The sequence below is a fragment of the Malaclemys terrapin genome, chromosome 9, assembly GCF_027887155.1.
Source record: "Malaclemys terrapin pileata isolate rMalTer1 chromosome 9, rMalTer1.hap1, whole genome shotgun sequence".
NCBI classification, from domain to species: Eukaryota; Metazoa; Chordata; order Testudines; family Emydidae; genus Malaclemys; species Malaclemys terrapin.
Genome location: NC_071513.1, coordinates 214,746 through 231,006, shown reverse-complemented (window position 1 = coordinate 231,006; position 16,261 = coordinate 214,746). Strand labels below are relative to the sequence as shown.

General features: G+C 45.4%; 1 protein-coding gene across 2 annotated transcripts in view; it reads left to right on the top strand.

Annotated features, from left to right (window-relative positions):
• Positions 1-3,987: 3,987 nt before the first annotated feature.
• TAF1 (TATA-box binding protein associated factor 1) overlaps positions 3,988-16,261 on the top strand; it is a 115,232-nt gene continuing 102,958 nt past the window's right edge. For both annotated transcript variants that reach the window (XM_054039258.1, XM_054039257.1), the window contains exons 1-5: positions 3,988-4,119; positions 4,277-4,394; positions 8,467-8,583; positions 9,921-10,034; positions 10,561-10,802. In XM_054039258.1, coding sequence (XP_053895233.1) covers positions 3,994-4,119; positions 4,277-4,394; positions 8,467-8,583; positions 9,921-10,034; positions 10,561-10,802 — 717 coding nt within the window. In that variant the 5' untranslated portion in view covers positions 3,988-3,993. The remainder of the gene's footprint in view (positions 4,120-4,276; positions 4,395-8,466; positions 8,584-9,920; positions 10,035-10,560; positions 10,803-16,261) is intronic.

Genomic DNA, 16,261 nt, shown 5'->3' with positions numbered 1-16,261 from the left:
GCATTATACTGCAGTATGTGCAGAACTTGGCTAAGAGATGGCAGCACGAGGATGATTGTGAGGAGGACATCGACACAGACGTTCCTGATAGCACAGGATGTGGCAATTAGGACATCATGGTGGCAGTGGGGCTGGTTGATACAGTGGAATGCCGATTCCGGACCTGGCAAACAAGCACAGACTGGTGGGACCGCGTAGTGTTGCAGGTATGGGATGATTCTCAGTGGCTGCGAAACTTTCGCATGCGTAAGGCCACTTCCCTGGAACTCTGTGAATTGGTTTCCCCTGCCCTGAAGCACAGGAATACCAAGATGAGACCTGCCCTGACAGTTGAGAAGCGAGTGGTGATAGCCCTGTGGAAACTTGCAACGCCTGACTGCTACCAGTCAGTCGGGAATCAATTTGGAGTGGGCAAATCTATTGTGGGGACTGCTGTGATTCAAGTAGCCAATGCAATCACTGATCTGCTATCAAGGATAGTGACTCTGGGAAATGTGCAGGTCATAGTGGATGGCTTTGCTGCAATGGGTTTCCCTAACTGTGGTGGGGTGATAGACGGAACGCATATCCCTATCTTGGCACCGGACCACCTTGCCAACCAGTACATAAACCGCAAGGGGTACTTCTCAATGCTGCTTCAAGCACTGGTGGATCACAAGGGACGTTTCACTGACATCAGTGTGGGATGGCCGAGAAAGGTGCATAACACTCGCATCTTTATGAACTCCGGGCTGTTTGAGCAGCTGCAAGAAGGGACTTACTTCCCAGACCAGAAAATTACTGTTGGTGATGTTGAAATGCCAATAGTTATCCTTGGAGACCCAGCCTACCCCTTGCTCCCATGGCTCATGAAGCCATACACAGGCAGCCTGGATAGTAGTAAGGAGCAGTTCAACTATAGACTGAGAAAGTGCAGAATGGTGGTAGAATGTGCCTTTGGATGTTTAAAAGCCTGCTGGCACTGTTTGCTGACTGGGTTAGACCTCAGAGCAACCAATATTCCCATTGTTATTACTGCTTGCTGTGTGCTCCATAATATCTGTGAGAGTAAGGGGGAGACTTTTATGACTGGGTGGGAGGCTGAGGCAAATCGCATGGCGGCCAATTTTGAACAGACAGCCACCAGGGCGATTAGAAGAGCACAGGTAGGTGAGCTGTGCATTAGAGAGGCTTTGAAAATCAGTTTAATGACTGGCCAGGCTATGGTGTGACACTTGTGTGTTTCTCCTTGATGCAAACCCACCCCCTTTTGTTGATTTTAATTCCCTGTAAGCCAACCACTCTCCCCGCTTCGATCACAGCTGGCAAAGAAATAAAGTCACTATTGTTTTGAAACAATGCATTCTTTAATAATTAAAAAAAAAAAGGGAGATAACTGATAAGGTAGCCCAGGTGGAGTAAGGTGGGATGGGGGAGGAGGGGAGAAGGGAAGGACAAGGCCATATTGCTTATTGTAGCCACACTACAAATCAAAACTGTTTGAATGACAGCCTTCTGTTGCTTGGACCATCCTTTGGAGTGGAGTGGCTGGGTGCCCGGAGCCTCTCGCCGCATTCTTGGGCGTCTGGGTGAGGAGGATATGGGGAGGACAGGCAGTTGTACGGTGGATGCAACGGCGGTCTGTGCTCTTGTTGGCTTTCCTGTAGCTCCACCAGATGCCTGAGGATGTCCGTTTGCTCCCCCATTAGCCTCAGCATTGCATCCTGCCTCTTCTCATTGTGCTCACTTAATGCTTTCCTGGACTCTGCCACTGAATGCCTTCATGCATTCAGCTGTGCCCTATTAGTGCGGGAGGACTGCATGAACTCAGAAAACATGTCATCGCAAGTGCGGTTTTTTTTTGCCTTCTAATCTGTGATAACCTCAGGGACAGAGATGATAGGGGGAGCATAGAAACATTTGCACCTGCAGGGTGATAAAAAGGGAGAGTAAAATTTATGATACATTTCTGAGAACAAAAGGGAGACTCTTTCACAATGAATCAAGCAATTCACAGCAGACAGCACATGTGCTTTAGGTACAAGGTCGCATTTTGCCTTTATAGCGAGCGCCAGCCGGTATGGTGACACATCGCACACGGCTGGGCAACAGAATTTGGTTTCCAGGCAGCCATGGTAAGCCGAAGGGTACGCGGGTTTTGCTTCTAATGCCTTCATAACATGTGGGAATGTTTTCAAACTGCAGCGCCCTCCTTTCCCATAGCAAGCAATGCTAGTTGGGTTTGCCATTTAAAAGGAGGGGCTGCAGTTTTCGTGCAGAGGTGCAGCACACACTTCGCCCCCCCCCCTCTGCGGGGCTATTTGGGATGATCCCTTCGCTGCTCCCCCCACCGCATGGCTATTCTTAGGGATGATCTCTTTTTAGCCAAGCGCAAACAGCCCAGCATGAACGGGGTCCTTTTACTGTTCCCTTACAAAAATTCCCCTATTTCAACAAGGTGACCATGAATAATATCACTCTCCTGAGGCTAACACAGAAAGATATAGACCGAATGTTGCTTGTATGTGACCAAAACTGAGGACCATTCGTTGCCATGCTTTGTGCTGCAATAATTCCAGACAACTTGCTACTGGCTTGGTGTGGTAAAGTGTCCTACTGTGGAGCCCTCCCCAGAAACCTTCTGCAAAGGCTTTGAGTACCTCCAGGAGAGCTTCATGGAGATGTCCCTGGAGGATTTCCACTCCATCCCCAGACCTGTTAACAGACTTTTCCAGTAGCTATACTGGCCGCGAATGCATCCCAAGGCTTCAGGGCAAATCAAACACTAAACACTACTGCTTTTAAACCCTGTACTGTAGTTACAAATGTGCACTCACCAGAGGTGCCTTCTCTGCCTTCAGGGTTGGGGATCCAGCCTTGGGAGGTATTGGCTCCAGGGTGATGAAAAGATCCTGGCTGCCGGGGAGAACAGATTCACCGCTTCGCCTGCTGCACATTCTCCTCCTCCACAAAATCCTCCTCCATGTTACCTGAGACCTCTCCCTTGCAGTTGTCCACAGATAGTTGTGGAGTAGTGGTAAGGTCCCCTCTTAGAATGCCATGCAGCTGATCATAGAAGCGGACTGTTTGCCTCCTTTGTTTTTTGGTAGGCTTGCCTGAGCTCCTTGACTTTCACACGGCACTGCTGTGTGTCCCTGGTGTAGCCTCTGTCCCTCATGCCCTGTGCAATTTTGGCATATATATTAGCATGTCTTCTTTTTGATTGGAGTTTTGCCTGCACAGATTCTTCTCCCCATACAGCAATCAGATCCAGTGTCTCCCGTTCGCTCCATGGTGGAGCTTGTTTGTGATTCTGGGGGGACTGCATGGTCACCTGTGCTGCTCAGCTCGGCATGCTGACCAAACAGGAAATGAAATTCAGAAGGTCCCGGGGCTTTTCCTGTGTACCTGGCTAGTGCATCAGAGTTCAAAGTTCTGTCCAGAGCGGTCACATTGGAGCACTCTGGGATAGCTCCCGGAGGCCAATAACGTGGATTTGCGTCCACACTACCCCAAATTGGACCCACCAAGGTCGATTTCAGCGCTACTCCCCTCGCCGGGGAGGAGTACAGAGGTCGCTTTTAAGAGCCCTTTAGGTCGATGGAACGAGGCTGCTTGTGTAGACGCGTGAATGTAGCTGGAGTCCACGTACCTTAGAGTTACCGCGGGGTCGGTGGGAGAAAATCTCCCTCGACTTACTTTACTCTTCTGGTCGGGGTAGAGTACCCGGGGCGACTGGAGAGCGATCGGCACTCGATTTCGCGGGGCTTTACTAGACCCGCTAAATCGACCGCCGGTGACTCGCTCTCAGAGCGTCCATCCCTGCCGTGGTCTCCCGCGGGAGTCGGCGGTGGGCTGGGCAGAATCTATCGCCCAGCAGCGCCGGCCCTGGCCCCGCCCTTCCACCCCGAGGAGACGCTCTCGCCCGCGTTCTCTATGGTGCTCTCCTGAGGCGTGACCCGGCGGCGCTCGCTTTCCGGTTTTGTTTCCGGGTCGCGTTCCGGGACGGGCGCGATGTCGGACTCGGAGAGCGAGGAGGAGGCGGAGGGGGGCCGCGCCGGGCCCTTCTCCCTGGCCGGGTTCCTCTTCGGGAACATTAACGAGGCGGGGCAGCTGGAGGGGGAGAGCGTCCTGGACAAGGTGAGGCGAGGAGAGCTGGGGGGCGCGGGGCTCTGGCTGGCCGAGGCCGGGCCCGGGCCCCTCGCGCTGCGGCGGGAACGTAGCCCTGGTGCTCCCCGGGTGTCGTCCCTCGCGGCGCCGGTCCGCTGACGGCCGGTCCTGTCTTCCGCTGTTCCAGGAATCCAAGAAGCATTTAGCCGGTTTGGGCGCCTTGGGGCTGGGCAACCTGATCACCGAGATCACAGCCAGCGAGGAGGATGCTGCGGAGACTGACGGAGCCCAGCTGGACGAGGAGGGTGAGTCTGGGTTGGTTAGGCTGCAGCTACTGCAGCACAGTCAGACTTGGTCAAATCGAAGGGTTTCTTTAAAGAGTAAAGGTGCATTTCTAGCTCTTCTTACTGAAATGAAAATCGTAGTTTTATCGTTTACACTGGTCACGTTTTGATATCTGCCAGTCAGTAGGAAGGCGGAGGCAATAACTATGAGGCATAAACTGTCCTATTTGCATTACTAATGTATTAATACTTAAGCCTAATAATTGTACTTTAGGAGATAACTGTGGTGCACATTTGTGCATTTGCATCAGTTGTGTGCATAAAGTGGTTAAATACGGGATTAAATGAGTAGTTAGGTGCCTGTTTAGTGATTCATTATTGTCTCTTGTTCAGTCTTTAAAATAACCAAGCTAGTATGGAGGCCTCTATGTTTTTTAACTAATATATGCTACTTAAAGTTCCAGTTTATTGTAACCTTGTTTTCCTGCTCAGTTGTGTTTCTCTATTTCCCCGTTGCATCTTGGACTTACTTAAATTGTAAAACCTATTGGTTCATTGATCTATTGCCTTCATTATTTGTTTTTCGGCGTATAACACAATGGGGCTGTGATCCTTGATTGAAGTTTCTAGATGCCACCTGTAATGTACTGGAGAGACAAGGTGGGTGAGGTAACTTTTTTTATTGCACCAGCTTCTGAAAAGCTTTTGAGTTTACACAGAACTCTTCTGGTCTGGGAAACTACCTCAGGGCTTGTCTTCACATACAGTGATACAGCTGCTGTAGCATTTTAGTGAAGATGCTACTGTGCCAATGGGAGTGGGTTACCGATTTTCACAAATTAATTACTCTAGAGCTGACATGTCAGTCCTCATCCTCAAAGGGAACCTGCACAACAATTTTAAAAGATGAATCAGGGCACTTAAATTCATTACTCTGCTAGACACTAAAAATCATGGACTGAATACAGATACTGGATTTATGGCTTATTATAACAATCTGTAACCCACTAACAATTCCTCCAGCTGCTATCCACCCTTTCTTTCCCAGGACTGGAAGGGTATTAATGGGCCACTTCACCTTGAATGGTACCTTGAAATATGTGTTAACTACTTATGCTAAACAGTCTGTTCAAACCTTGTGTTTAGCAATGACACTGAGACCTTGTCTACACTACAGGTTACTTTGGTATGACTTGCGTTGCTCAGAGGTGTGACTAATCCACACCTCTGAGCGATGTAAGTTATACCGACCTAAGCACCAGTGTACACAGTGCTATGTCAGCGGGAGAGCATATGGTCTACACTGGCACTTTACAGCACTGCAACTTTCTCGCTCAGAGGTGTGAAAAAACACCCCCTGAGCACTGCAAGTTTCAGCGCTGTAACATGCCAGTCCAGACAGTGTACCAGCGCTGGTACCTATGCCCCTCATGGAGTTGTTTTTTTTTTTTTTCAGAGCTCTCTCCAAGCGCTATGCCGCAACTACACAAGCCACGTTAAAACGCGGCTGCGGCAGTGCTTTAACATTGCCAGTGTAGACTAGCCCATAGCTACTGCCTCTTGCGGAGGCAGGCGTTATTAAGCCGATGGGAGAGCTCTCTCCCGTCAGCTAAGAGTAGTGGTTCTCAGCCCACAGCCACATACGGCCCAATTAGCACAGAGCTGTGGCCCATCTCAGCTGTGTGCTAAAAGCTGCCTGGGTGCCCGGGCTCCTGGGTTCCCAGCTGCTCAGCGCAGGGGTATCTGGACTGCCACGGTAGGGTTGGGGTCTGGACTGCCGGCCCACCCCGTGTGGCGGGGGTCGGGGCAGCCACTCGGCCCCGCAAGCTCTGCAGTCTGAGTCGGGCGGGCAGCTGGCCTCCCGGTGGAACGAGGGTTGGGGCTGCTGCTGCCCTGCCATGCAGCCCAGGTAACACATTGTGGGCCGCGTTGTAATCAGCTGAGAAGCAGTGGCTTAGAGCCTCTCCACCATAAGTGCTAGACCTACGTGCTCTAGTGTAGATGTACCTGAGTTAGTTCCCCAGACCTGAAGAAGAGTTCTGTGTAAGCTTGAAAGCTTGTCTCTCTCATCAATAGAAGTTGGTCCAATAAAATATATTACCTCACCCACCTTGTCTCGCTAGTATCCTGGGACCAACGTGGCTAAACAACATTATGTACTGCAATCTACTGTAAATACAAATAAATAAAGGACAGAAATAGCACTGGTCCTGAAAGTGCTTGAAATGTCTTTTTCTCACCGAGTGATGCTCAAAGCCTCAGTAACTTTAATAAGAATAGAAATAGTTCCAACATAAGGGCCAGAGTCTACCCTGCCAGTAATCTTTGTATAAACCTCATCTTATCATTAGACAATTTGCTGTAGTTCAAGGTTAATGTATTGCCCTAGCTTTGTAAACTTGGGTAAATCTCACTGCCCAATTGCTTTCCACTGCCCTTATATATGTTTATGTTGTCTATAGATTGTCTACTCATTGGGCCAGGGATCCCTACCTTTATACCTATCTGTATAGTTCCGCGCTCACTGTTTGTGGGATTTATTTTTGTTTAATACAAAAAACTTTTATGTTAAAAGAATGATATGAAGGTTGCAAAGTCAAGCGTTTGAAAGTTGAAATGCCAGAATTAAGGATGCCTATTCAGTCTTAAGTCTGTCTCTTGTACATGAGCATTGTGATGATTTTTAATTACATGATCAGATATTTGTTTTTCTTTTCTGTACACGTTCCACTTTTTCCCAGGATGGAACAAAGCTCAGTGAATGAGGCAGTTGTTCAGTATTGCTTTCTGTCATTCAATACGTAGCTCTGGGGCTTATTTATTGCACACTATCCGAATGCTGCACTGAATATAGAATTATGAAATTCACCATGGGCTTTTCTGTACTGCTTATCACTGTAGTATGTTAGTACCTCACAAATGGTAACAGACCCAATTTTGGTTGGAGATCATCCTTTCTCTTCCTAAAGTCATCTTCCTTATTCTTTATATCCCTTTCAACTTCAAGAGCAAGTTAGATGGTGTCCTACTGACACAGCATCATTCACTACACAGCCCTGATTCGTGCCCCTAGCACCCTCCATCCTGCATGCTAAATGAGTTAGGAATCTTGTGGAAAAAGTGATCATGTAATTAAGGACTGTATCGTGCATACACAGAACATCAAGGTTTTGAGAGCAGCCTTAGTTCTGGCATTTCTTAACTTTCATGAGCTTGACTTTTGCAATCTCACTAACATTCTTTTAAGAGTTCTTAATTTAATTTTCTCTTTTTTTGGAAAAAATGTGAAAACAAATTTATTTGCAACTGTAGCAACACTCCATCATGGATTATCAGCAGGGTGTGAATCATCACTCAGACTGCAGCATAGACTCCTTGATTGCAGTACTAATTATATTAGCTGCCAGCAGGAGTGAGCTGCCAGCAGGAGTGTACATAACATAATGAAACAGTGAGTTATTTATAAATGTGTAGACCTATTTTACAGACAGTATAGCAAAGGACAAAGATATGATAAGTTATTTTTGAGAGGCAGCGTGGCAGTCGTAGAGTTATATTCCCAATTTTTGTAACCCCTAAATTGGGATATGGTGCTTTGCTTGATACAATTGTGAAAGTACAGAATTACGAACGTTCATCAGTAGAAAAAAATCATTTAGGGCTCATGGTCTGGTTCCCAGGTGGTTCACATAACTCTGGGTCAAAGGGTCTGTCTCAACAGCTTATAACTCTGCCAAATTTGAACAGATTTTCATGAGGCTGGCAAATGGCACTTCCCTGACCACAATGATCCATCTCCCAATTTTCAAAGTCTTGCTGCAAACCACGAAGGTGTTGGAGCTCTTGGGGGCAGGGGAAGGGAAGAAAGACCAGACCGTTTTAGAATAGAAAACGTTAGGTAACCTTAATACAGGGATTGCATTTGCTCCTCCAGTAAAATAGAGTATAGAAGGGGGTGGAAAGAAGTTACAGCAGGAAGGAGTAGGTAGGCGGGTGGAGAAGTCAGGATAGACTAACATGGGATGAGGTAAGATGTGGTGAGCACATGTTGGGATATGATATTGTTTTATGACAAGTCTTTCCTCCTTCTCAGGCTGGGTTAAGAGCACAGAGGATGCTGTTGATTACTCTGATATTAATGAGGTGGCTGAAGATGAGAGCCGCAGATACAGGCAGGCAATGGGCACCCTTCAGCCAATTCGAAGACAAGGTAATTAGGGGTGGTAGGAGTACACATAGACAAAATGATTAACAGTTAATGGTACAGTATGTCTCTGTGGGCGGATTGGCTTTTGCTGCTGTCTTTGAGAGTGATCTTTCTCTAATCATTATTATTCTGCCATGTTCTTTGCCTGCTTCACAAACCTCATGTAAGCCAGTGGGGCAAATAAATGGCCCGGACATCAAATAATGTACATGAGGGCGGTGAAATTTCAGTCCCTTTCTTTAGGGCTGGGTTTATTTTTCCAAAGCAAAACAGCTCATAATTTCTATAGATAAACCAGATTGTTTTCTCTGACCCAGGGTCTCCTGCAATATCCTACCTCCTCCTCATAGGTGTTCCTGTAAACTGAGTTGTTGGTTGGCCTTTGATCTAAGGACAGGGTAGGCCACAGGCTGTTACATGATTTCTGGACTCAGACCTTTCTCCTGAGAGGAAGTCAGTCAGTCACAGGAGGGGGCTAAGGCGCATTCCCTTGGAGGATTGTCCCAACCTATGACAGCCTTCCTCTGTTTCTCCCCATCTCCCTTCCCTAGCATTCTGTTTAATGGCCCTTGCTGCTGAGGAGGCATCTTCATCCAAGTTCTACCACGACTTTCACAGGTTATAAGGAGGGGTGAGACTGGCCTTTATGCTTCTCCAATGGGGACTAGTATAGGAGGTCCCTGCCTGTAGAATACAGAATTCCAAACATCTGCCGTTTTTTGCCCCTATGTTATTGCTAGTGCTATTGATGAATCTACTGCCTGTCTCCTAAAGGAACTTTCCATCTCCTCTCCTGTCAGTCAGGAGCAGGAAATTAGGAATGTTGCAGTAAGCTAGGGCTTCTGCCCTGAATTTTCTTGTTTCTCATATCAGTTTTCCTGCTCCCCTACTCATCCCCATTTCAAGCCCTGATTTTGTAAGCGGTTGAGTGTAGGAAAACCACAGTTGGGGCAGCTTTGGGTGATCTATTTGAGAAACTGGAAAGGTATTTGTAATAAGTTAATGCTGAGACAGGGTCCTTTCTGTGGTTTGGGGTGGAGATCAGAGACCCTAGTTGTGGTATTGGGGAAGGGGTGTCTGAATATCCTTGAAAATGGATTTTTTTTAAATAAAGATAAATAAGTTAATGGAGGATAGGTCCATCAACAGCTCTTAAGCCAAAATGGTAAGGGATGCAACCTCAGGCACTGGATGTCCCTAAATGCCAAATGGCAGGAGCTGGGATTGGACAACAGGGAATGAATTACAGAGACAGGATACTGGGCTGAATGGACCATTGGTCTGATCCAGTATGGCCATTCTTACGTTCTGAAGGTGATTGTCTCCTTTTGACTGGTTAGATGAGGATGAGGATGATTATGATGCTGACTGTGAAGATATTGATTCCAAGCTGATGCCGCCGCCGCCTCCACCTCCAGTAAAGAGAGACGATGAAAAAGATGCAACTGCCCCTGGTGAGTAAGGACTCTCATCTTCTATCTGAAACTTGTGGAAAGAATCTAGGAGTTTTGGGATGACAGGATGTGACACATCAAAGATTCAAGCATTTCTATCCAGTGGCTTTATACTGTAGCATGTTTGGGATCTTGTCAAAGATCCATCCTGCAGACTGGATCTGAAGATGGTTCGTGGCCAATTATGCAATGAAGTAGCGCTGCTTAGGGGTAACTGGCTCTTATATAAAATACAGAGTAAAAGATGTTATAACACTTTCAACAGTAATGTTAAGATTCATAATCAAACTAACCTGTGAAATTCAGCTGCTTCTCTGTTTTGCCTTCTCTCAGCGGGGACTGTGAGTTGCAGAGGTGATCTAGGGATGCACTGAAAGGCTAAACTGGAACAGGAATCAATAACTATAAAACATGGAGACTTAGATTAAGCATAATTTAAGATCAGGAAACAATGCTTGTGGAGTGTGGGGGTTGTACTGGGGACCAAGAAAGGAAACTTGTTCATAAGGTACTTGCTCTATTGTAGTATCTGAAGATGGAGATGGTATCATTCTGCCCTCCATCATTGCTCCGTCCTCTGCTACCTCTGAGAAGGCAGATTTCAGCAGCTCTTCTGATTCTGAGTCAGAGATGGGACCCCAAGATGCAAGGCAGGCAGAATCCAAGGAAGGGAAACTGACACTGCCTCTTGCAGGAATAATGCAGCGAGATGCCACCAAACAGCTGCCAAACGTTACCGAGCTGTTTCCGGAATTCCGGCCTGGCAAGGTATTGTATCTGTTGGGGACAATGTCCAAGGGGAAAAGATGGAAACTCCGTCACTTGGGACACTCAAGACTGGAAAAAAAGCCATCCTAGTAAATGTGTGCTTGGTAGAGTGAGAGGGGCTAGGTGATTGTCATCTCCATCTCCGATTTCTCTGTGTTTGTGTACTGGCTGCTATCAGTGACTGCTTTCCATGGGAAGGTGGATAGTGCTTCTCCTGCTCTCAGGAGGAGTCTCTTAGAAAGAATTTTTCATGTAAATCAGGTTCTGACGTATATGTTTTACCCTTTAGATAGAGCTTTGGTGCACAGATTTCAAAGCACTTTATGAATGGGGAGAGAGTACCCTTCTCTAGATTACAGGTGAATCACTGAAGTTAGTCACAGCCTCATCCACTTGTTTGTCAGCTTCTCTCACAAATGCCTCTGCTCCTTATTCCCTAACTCAGGGAACTTTCTCCTGAACTGATTCATTTAAATACCTCCTCAAGACCTATTGCGTCTGTGACTCCTATAAGAAATCCGCTGATAGTAATGGCTAGGATGAGATGAAGATGGGGGTAATTTTAAGTAGCAAACTGTTTGTAGGTCCACATCTTCTTAGGTTGTAAATTCCTAAAGGCAAGGGAGCATGTCTTTGTATGTGTTTGTCCAGCACCCAGCACAAGGATGTCTTGATCCTGAGTGGGGCTGCTGGATGTTTTTCCAGTGTAAATGTTTACTAATAACACTGCTCTACAGCCAAAATGCTTCTGAAATAAATGTAGTCAAACTTTACTAATTCTGGGTCACTGAGAATGAAAATGATGCTTAAAATTGTTGATTGGCTCTAGTTTTCAAGATATGCTATTGGGTCAGTATATATGACCCTTGACTTGGGAATGGCAGAGGATAAGTGAGTTATAAAGGGAAGGAATCTCAATTTAAACCAGAAATGACTAAAATATGAATAAATCTATGACTGGGTTTGGACAGTACTTGCTTTTTAAGTAAAACAATGAATGATGCAATCTGAAGCTGGTGTTGCGTCATACATGATATGAATTGCATCATGTTATTCCTAGAAGTCATGGATGATGCAATCATAACGAAGCTTACGTCACTTTGCTGAGCAAATTGCCCTATATCAGCTCTAGAAATCATACAGTGTCGTGCTCTCTTATTTGTGAGTGTTTGATTTTGCAAAGGGACACATTTCTGTTTAGCCAAAGTGAGCAGAGATGCCTCGTACTTGTGTGAACAGTGCAGATAACTTCTGCTATGTTTGTGGTGAAGTGACTTTTGCATCACAAAAGCGCAGTATAACCACTATGGTTAAGAAAGCCTATCACCTTTATTTTGGCTGCAAAATTGGAGCTCAGGACAAGAGGTGGGCCCCACACATATGCTGCAACACTTGTGCAACAAATCTTCGCCAGTGGTTGAACAGGAAAAGGAAATCTATGCCTTTTGCAGTGCCAATGATTTGGAGAGAGCCAACAGAGCATACCAGCAATAGTTACTTCTGCATGGTGCCTCAAGTTGGGAAAGGTGTGTCAAAGAAGAAAAAGTGGACTGTGCATTATCCAAACATTCCATCAGCTATACGCCCAGTACCCCACGGAGAAGGACTGCCGGTTCCTAATGCACCAGAATCAGTCTCACTTGAGTCAGACGAGGAAGAGGATGAAATTTCTGGTCCTGAACCATCAAGGTCACAGGACCCACATTTTCTCCCATCCTCCTCCTCTGAACCACACCGCATAACACAAGGTGAACTGAATGACCTTGTCAGGGATTTGGAACTACCCAAGAGTAAGGCAGAGCTGTTGGGCTCCAGACTCCAGCAGTGGAATCTCCTGGCAGGTGATGTTAGGGTTTCCGTGTTCCGTGACCGTCAAAAGGATCTTGTCCCATTCTTCTTCATGGAAGGTGATCTTGTAGCCTGCAACACATTGATGGTGTGATGGCAACCCTCAACATCGTTCACGATCCAGATGAGTGGAGACTGTTCATTGATTCATCGAAGACGAGTCTTAAAGCTGTTTTACTGCATAATGGCAATGTTTTGCCATCAATTCCAGTTGGTCATGCAGTCCATATGAAGGAAACCTATGACAACATGAAACAACTTTTGAGGTGCATAAACTATGACCAACATCAGTGGCAGCTTTGTGGCGATTTGAAGTACTGCTGTTTTCTCTGCGAATGGGATAGTCGTGCAAGAGATTCCCACTACATCAAGAAAGATTGGCCACTCCGACAGTCACTGGAGCCTGGGAGGAAAAGTGTTCAGCATCCACCACTTGTTGAATCAAGGAAGATTTTGTTACCACCCTTCCACATCAAGATGGGTCTGATGAAGAACTTTGTCAAGGCCATTGACAAAACACAAGCAGCTTTCAAGTACCTCCGTGGAAAATTTCCAAGGTTAAGTGAAGCTAAGATAAAGGAAGGTGACTTTGTTGGTCCTCAGATTTGTGAACTTCTTCGAGATGATGCATTTGACCATGCACTGCGTGGCAAGGAAAAGACGGCATGGAAAGCCTTCCAGTTAGTGGCAATAAATTTTCCCAGAAACAACAAGGCAGACAACTACAGGTTGTTGGTGGAAAACCTCCTCAAGGCATACAAAAGCCTTGGTTGCAACATGTCACTAAAGATACATTTTTTGCATGCTCATCTAGATTTTTTTTCCACCGAACTGCGGAGCAGTGAGCGACGAGCACGGCGAGCGATTTCACCAGGACATTGCAACAATGGAGAAACGCTATCAGGGCAAATGGAGCCCATCAATGCTTGCAGACTATTGCTGGACAGTGACAAGAGATGCTCCATTTAATGAATACAAGAGACAAGCCAAGAAGCGCCGAGTAGACACTGAATAGGACTAAACTATGTACATAATAGTTTTTTGCCTTTTGTTTCATAATAAATTTTATTTATATAACCCTTTTGCTGATTTTTAAAGTGTTACATAAACAGGACAGGTGAAATATTATCATGTAAAGCAACCATAAACACATGAAAAGACCTAGGTTTACAATTTATGATTAAAACTCTACTATCTACACAATGTACGTAGACATAAAATGTAAAAACTTAAATATCTTAGAAACAGTAGCCAATCAGTTGTTTTAATTGTCATATTTGAATTCAGCATATCAAAATACATAATAAATAGCACATTTTATCTCTGAAGCAGACGACGTCTCAAAAATTGTAGACCAGTGTAATAGTGCTAAAAAAAACTAGATGAAACAATTAGGTAATCTCCCAGGAGTTGTTGTAGGGTTGATCCCTATTGTAAATTTGCTAATATCTTGTAAGTGCTTTGGAGCAGGGACTGTCTTTGTGTGTTTCTGTGGTGCTTAGCACCTACTCAGGTCAGGGCCCCACTGTGCTAACACAATACAAATAATAACTGTTCAATCTAGTTTTAAATGTGGCAAGAGACTGGGATTCCACCACTGTTTTCCAGCCTCATACATCTCACTGTCGGGAAGATTTTCCTCAAATGAAATGCTAATTCTTTTTCTTAATCTTGTCCCAATTACTCCTACTTATATCCCCTTTATTATAGGTGGAGCTGTTAATGACAACAGTTATTAAAGTTGCCTAACTCTTCCTTTTATTACCCCTGTTTCCAGTTTATAACTTTGCCAAACATCTACAGTTCATGTTGAAACTTTCCATTCTTGGTCTCTGCCACAAGTTGATTTTTTCTGGAGTTTTAATAAAAATGATGTAGCTATTTTGGAGAACAAGATTGGCAGGTGTATTATTCCTTTAATTTTAACCAAGTTTTTCAACCATTTTTTGAAGAGCACTAGCACCTTAGGGGTTTGCTCCAGGAACTTGAAATTTGGTAGGGGGATATACCCGGAGGTAAACGTTTTTTTTTCCTTGTGAAAATCCATCGAGATTAGTTATAAATCACAGAAAATGATTATTTGCACATGTACCGTAGAATTTGTTAGAGGCTTATTTCAAATCCTGTATCGTAGAGCCCTGCGCAGGACTATTTTTTTTTTTTAATACTGCTCCCGTCCTGTCTGCAAGTCCCACTCCCATCCACTCCCGCAATCTTTCCTGCATTTTTATCCCGCTTCCACCTTAGATCTCGCCAGAGAGACAGATTCCACCAGGCTCCTAAAAAAACCAACCAACCAGGGCGGGTCCACAACAGTTTGGCACCTGAGGCGGGGAGCTCAAACGACTCCTCCATGCCCCCTCGCTTGGGTCAAAACTTTGAAAGGTCTCAATTCTGCCTTCTTCCTGTTCTACTCCTCTCATGGTACAGCTCTGCTACCTATCCCAATAAAGGAGAACTAACAACTTAAAATGCCTTGTTAAAAAATGTTATGCAACACTTAACTTTCAAACGCCTGAACAGCAAATGTAACTTTTCTTGTCTGCATAGTAAACATTGGCATTTTTATCTGTTTGAATAATCAAAGTGGTGCTTTCCGTGCCTTCTTGGTTGCAAAGATTTGAACTGCTTCCTGAAGGTCCACAGTCTGGGCCAGCTCGTGCTCTATTGAGATGGTTGCATGGCCGACCAGCCTCTCCTGTGTCATTGTGGAGCGTAGATATGTTTTTATTAACTTCAGCTTGGAGAAGCTGCGTTCTCCACTGGCAACTGTTACAGGAAGTGTTAGAAGTATGCACAGAGCAACAAAAGCATTTGGAAAGAGGGTGGTCATCTTATTTGTGCACATATATTCCAGAACAGCCTTTGGAGTTGATCCTGCTGAAATGTATCTTGAAAGGGCTTTCAGTTCATCACCTAAATCACACTCATCAATATCGCGCATGTCATCATGTGTCAACATTGTCTCTAATGCCCTGCATTGCTGGTGTAGGTCTTCCTCAGGTATAGTGAGGAGTTTTGGAATATCATACAACATCCCAAATATACTGCTGTGTTCCTTGAGCTGCATGAAACATTCTTCAACTGACTTTATTGCACAATCTAGCACCTGGTTAAATAATTCAACTTTGAATTGTTATTTGGGGTCTCTTATGGGATTATCCCGTGCCTCGTAATCAAAATGTCGTCTTCTTTGGTGACTCTTGTATTCTTGAATGGGTGGGAAAATAGCTTCAGGGTGAAGTTCCTCTGCAGAATGTTTTGAAATCCCTCATCTGACCGGTAAGACTATAGATACGACTTTGTCCAGTTGTTCCATTGCTCCAGATATATGAAGGCCAACACCTTGGAGTCTCTTGCTTACAACATTTATTTCAAACCGTGTCATGCCACAACACTAAGCCACACAGAAATTTGAAGTTATGTATGTTTCTGGTGATTCCATTTCCCTCTGCCACCCACGAACAGTTCCTGTCATAGCATTATCCTCCATAATGGCAACTATGGCATCATCTATCTTCCCAATTTGGTATTTGATAGGCTTTATCGCCTCCACTTGACTTTCCCATTGTGTGGCACTCAGTGGTTTCAGTGTCAGAGAGGATGTTCCC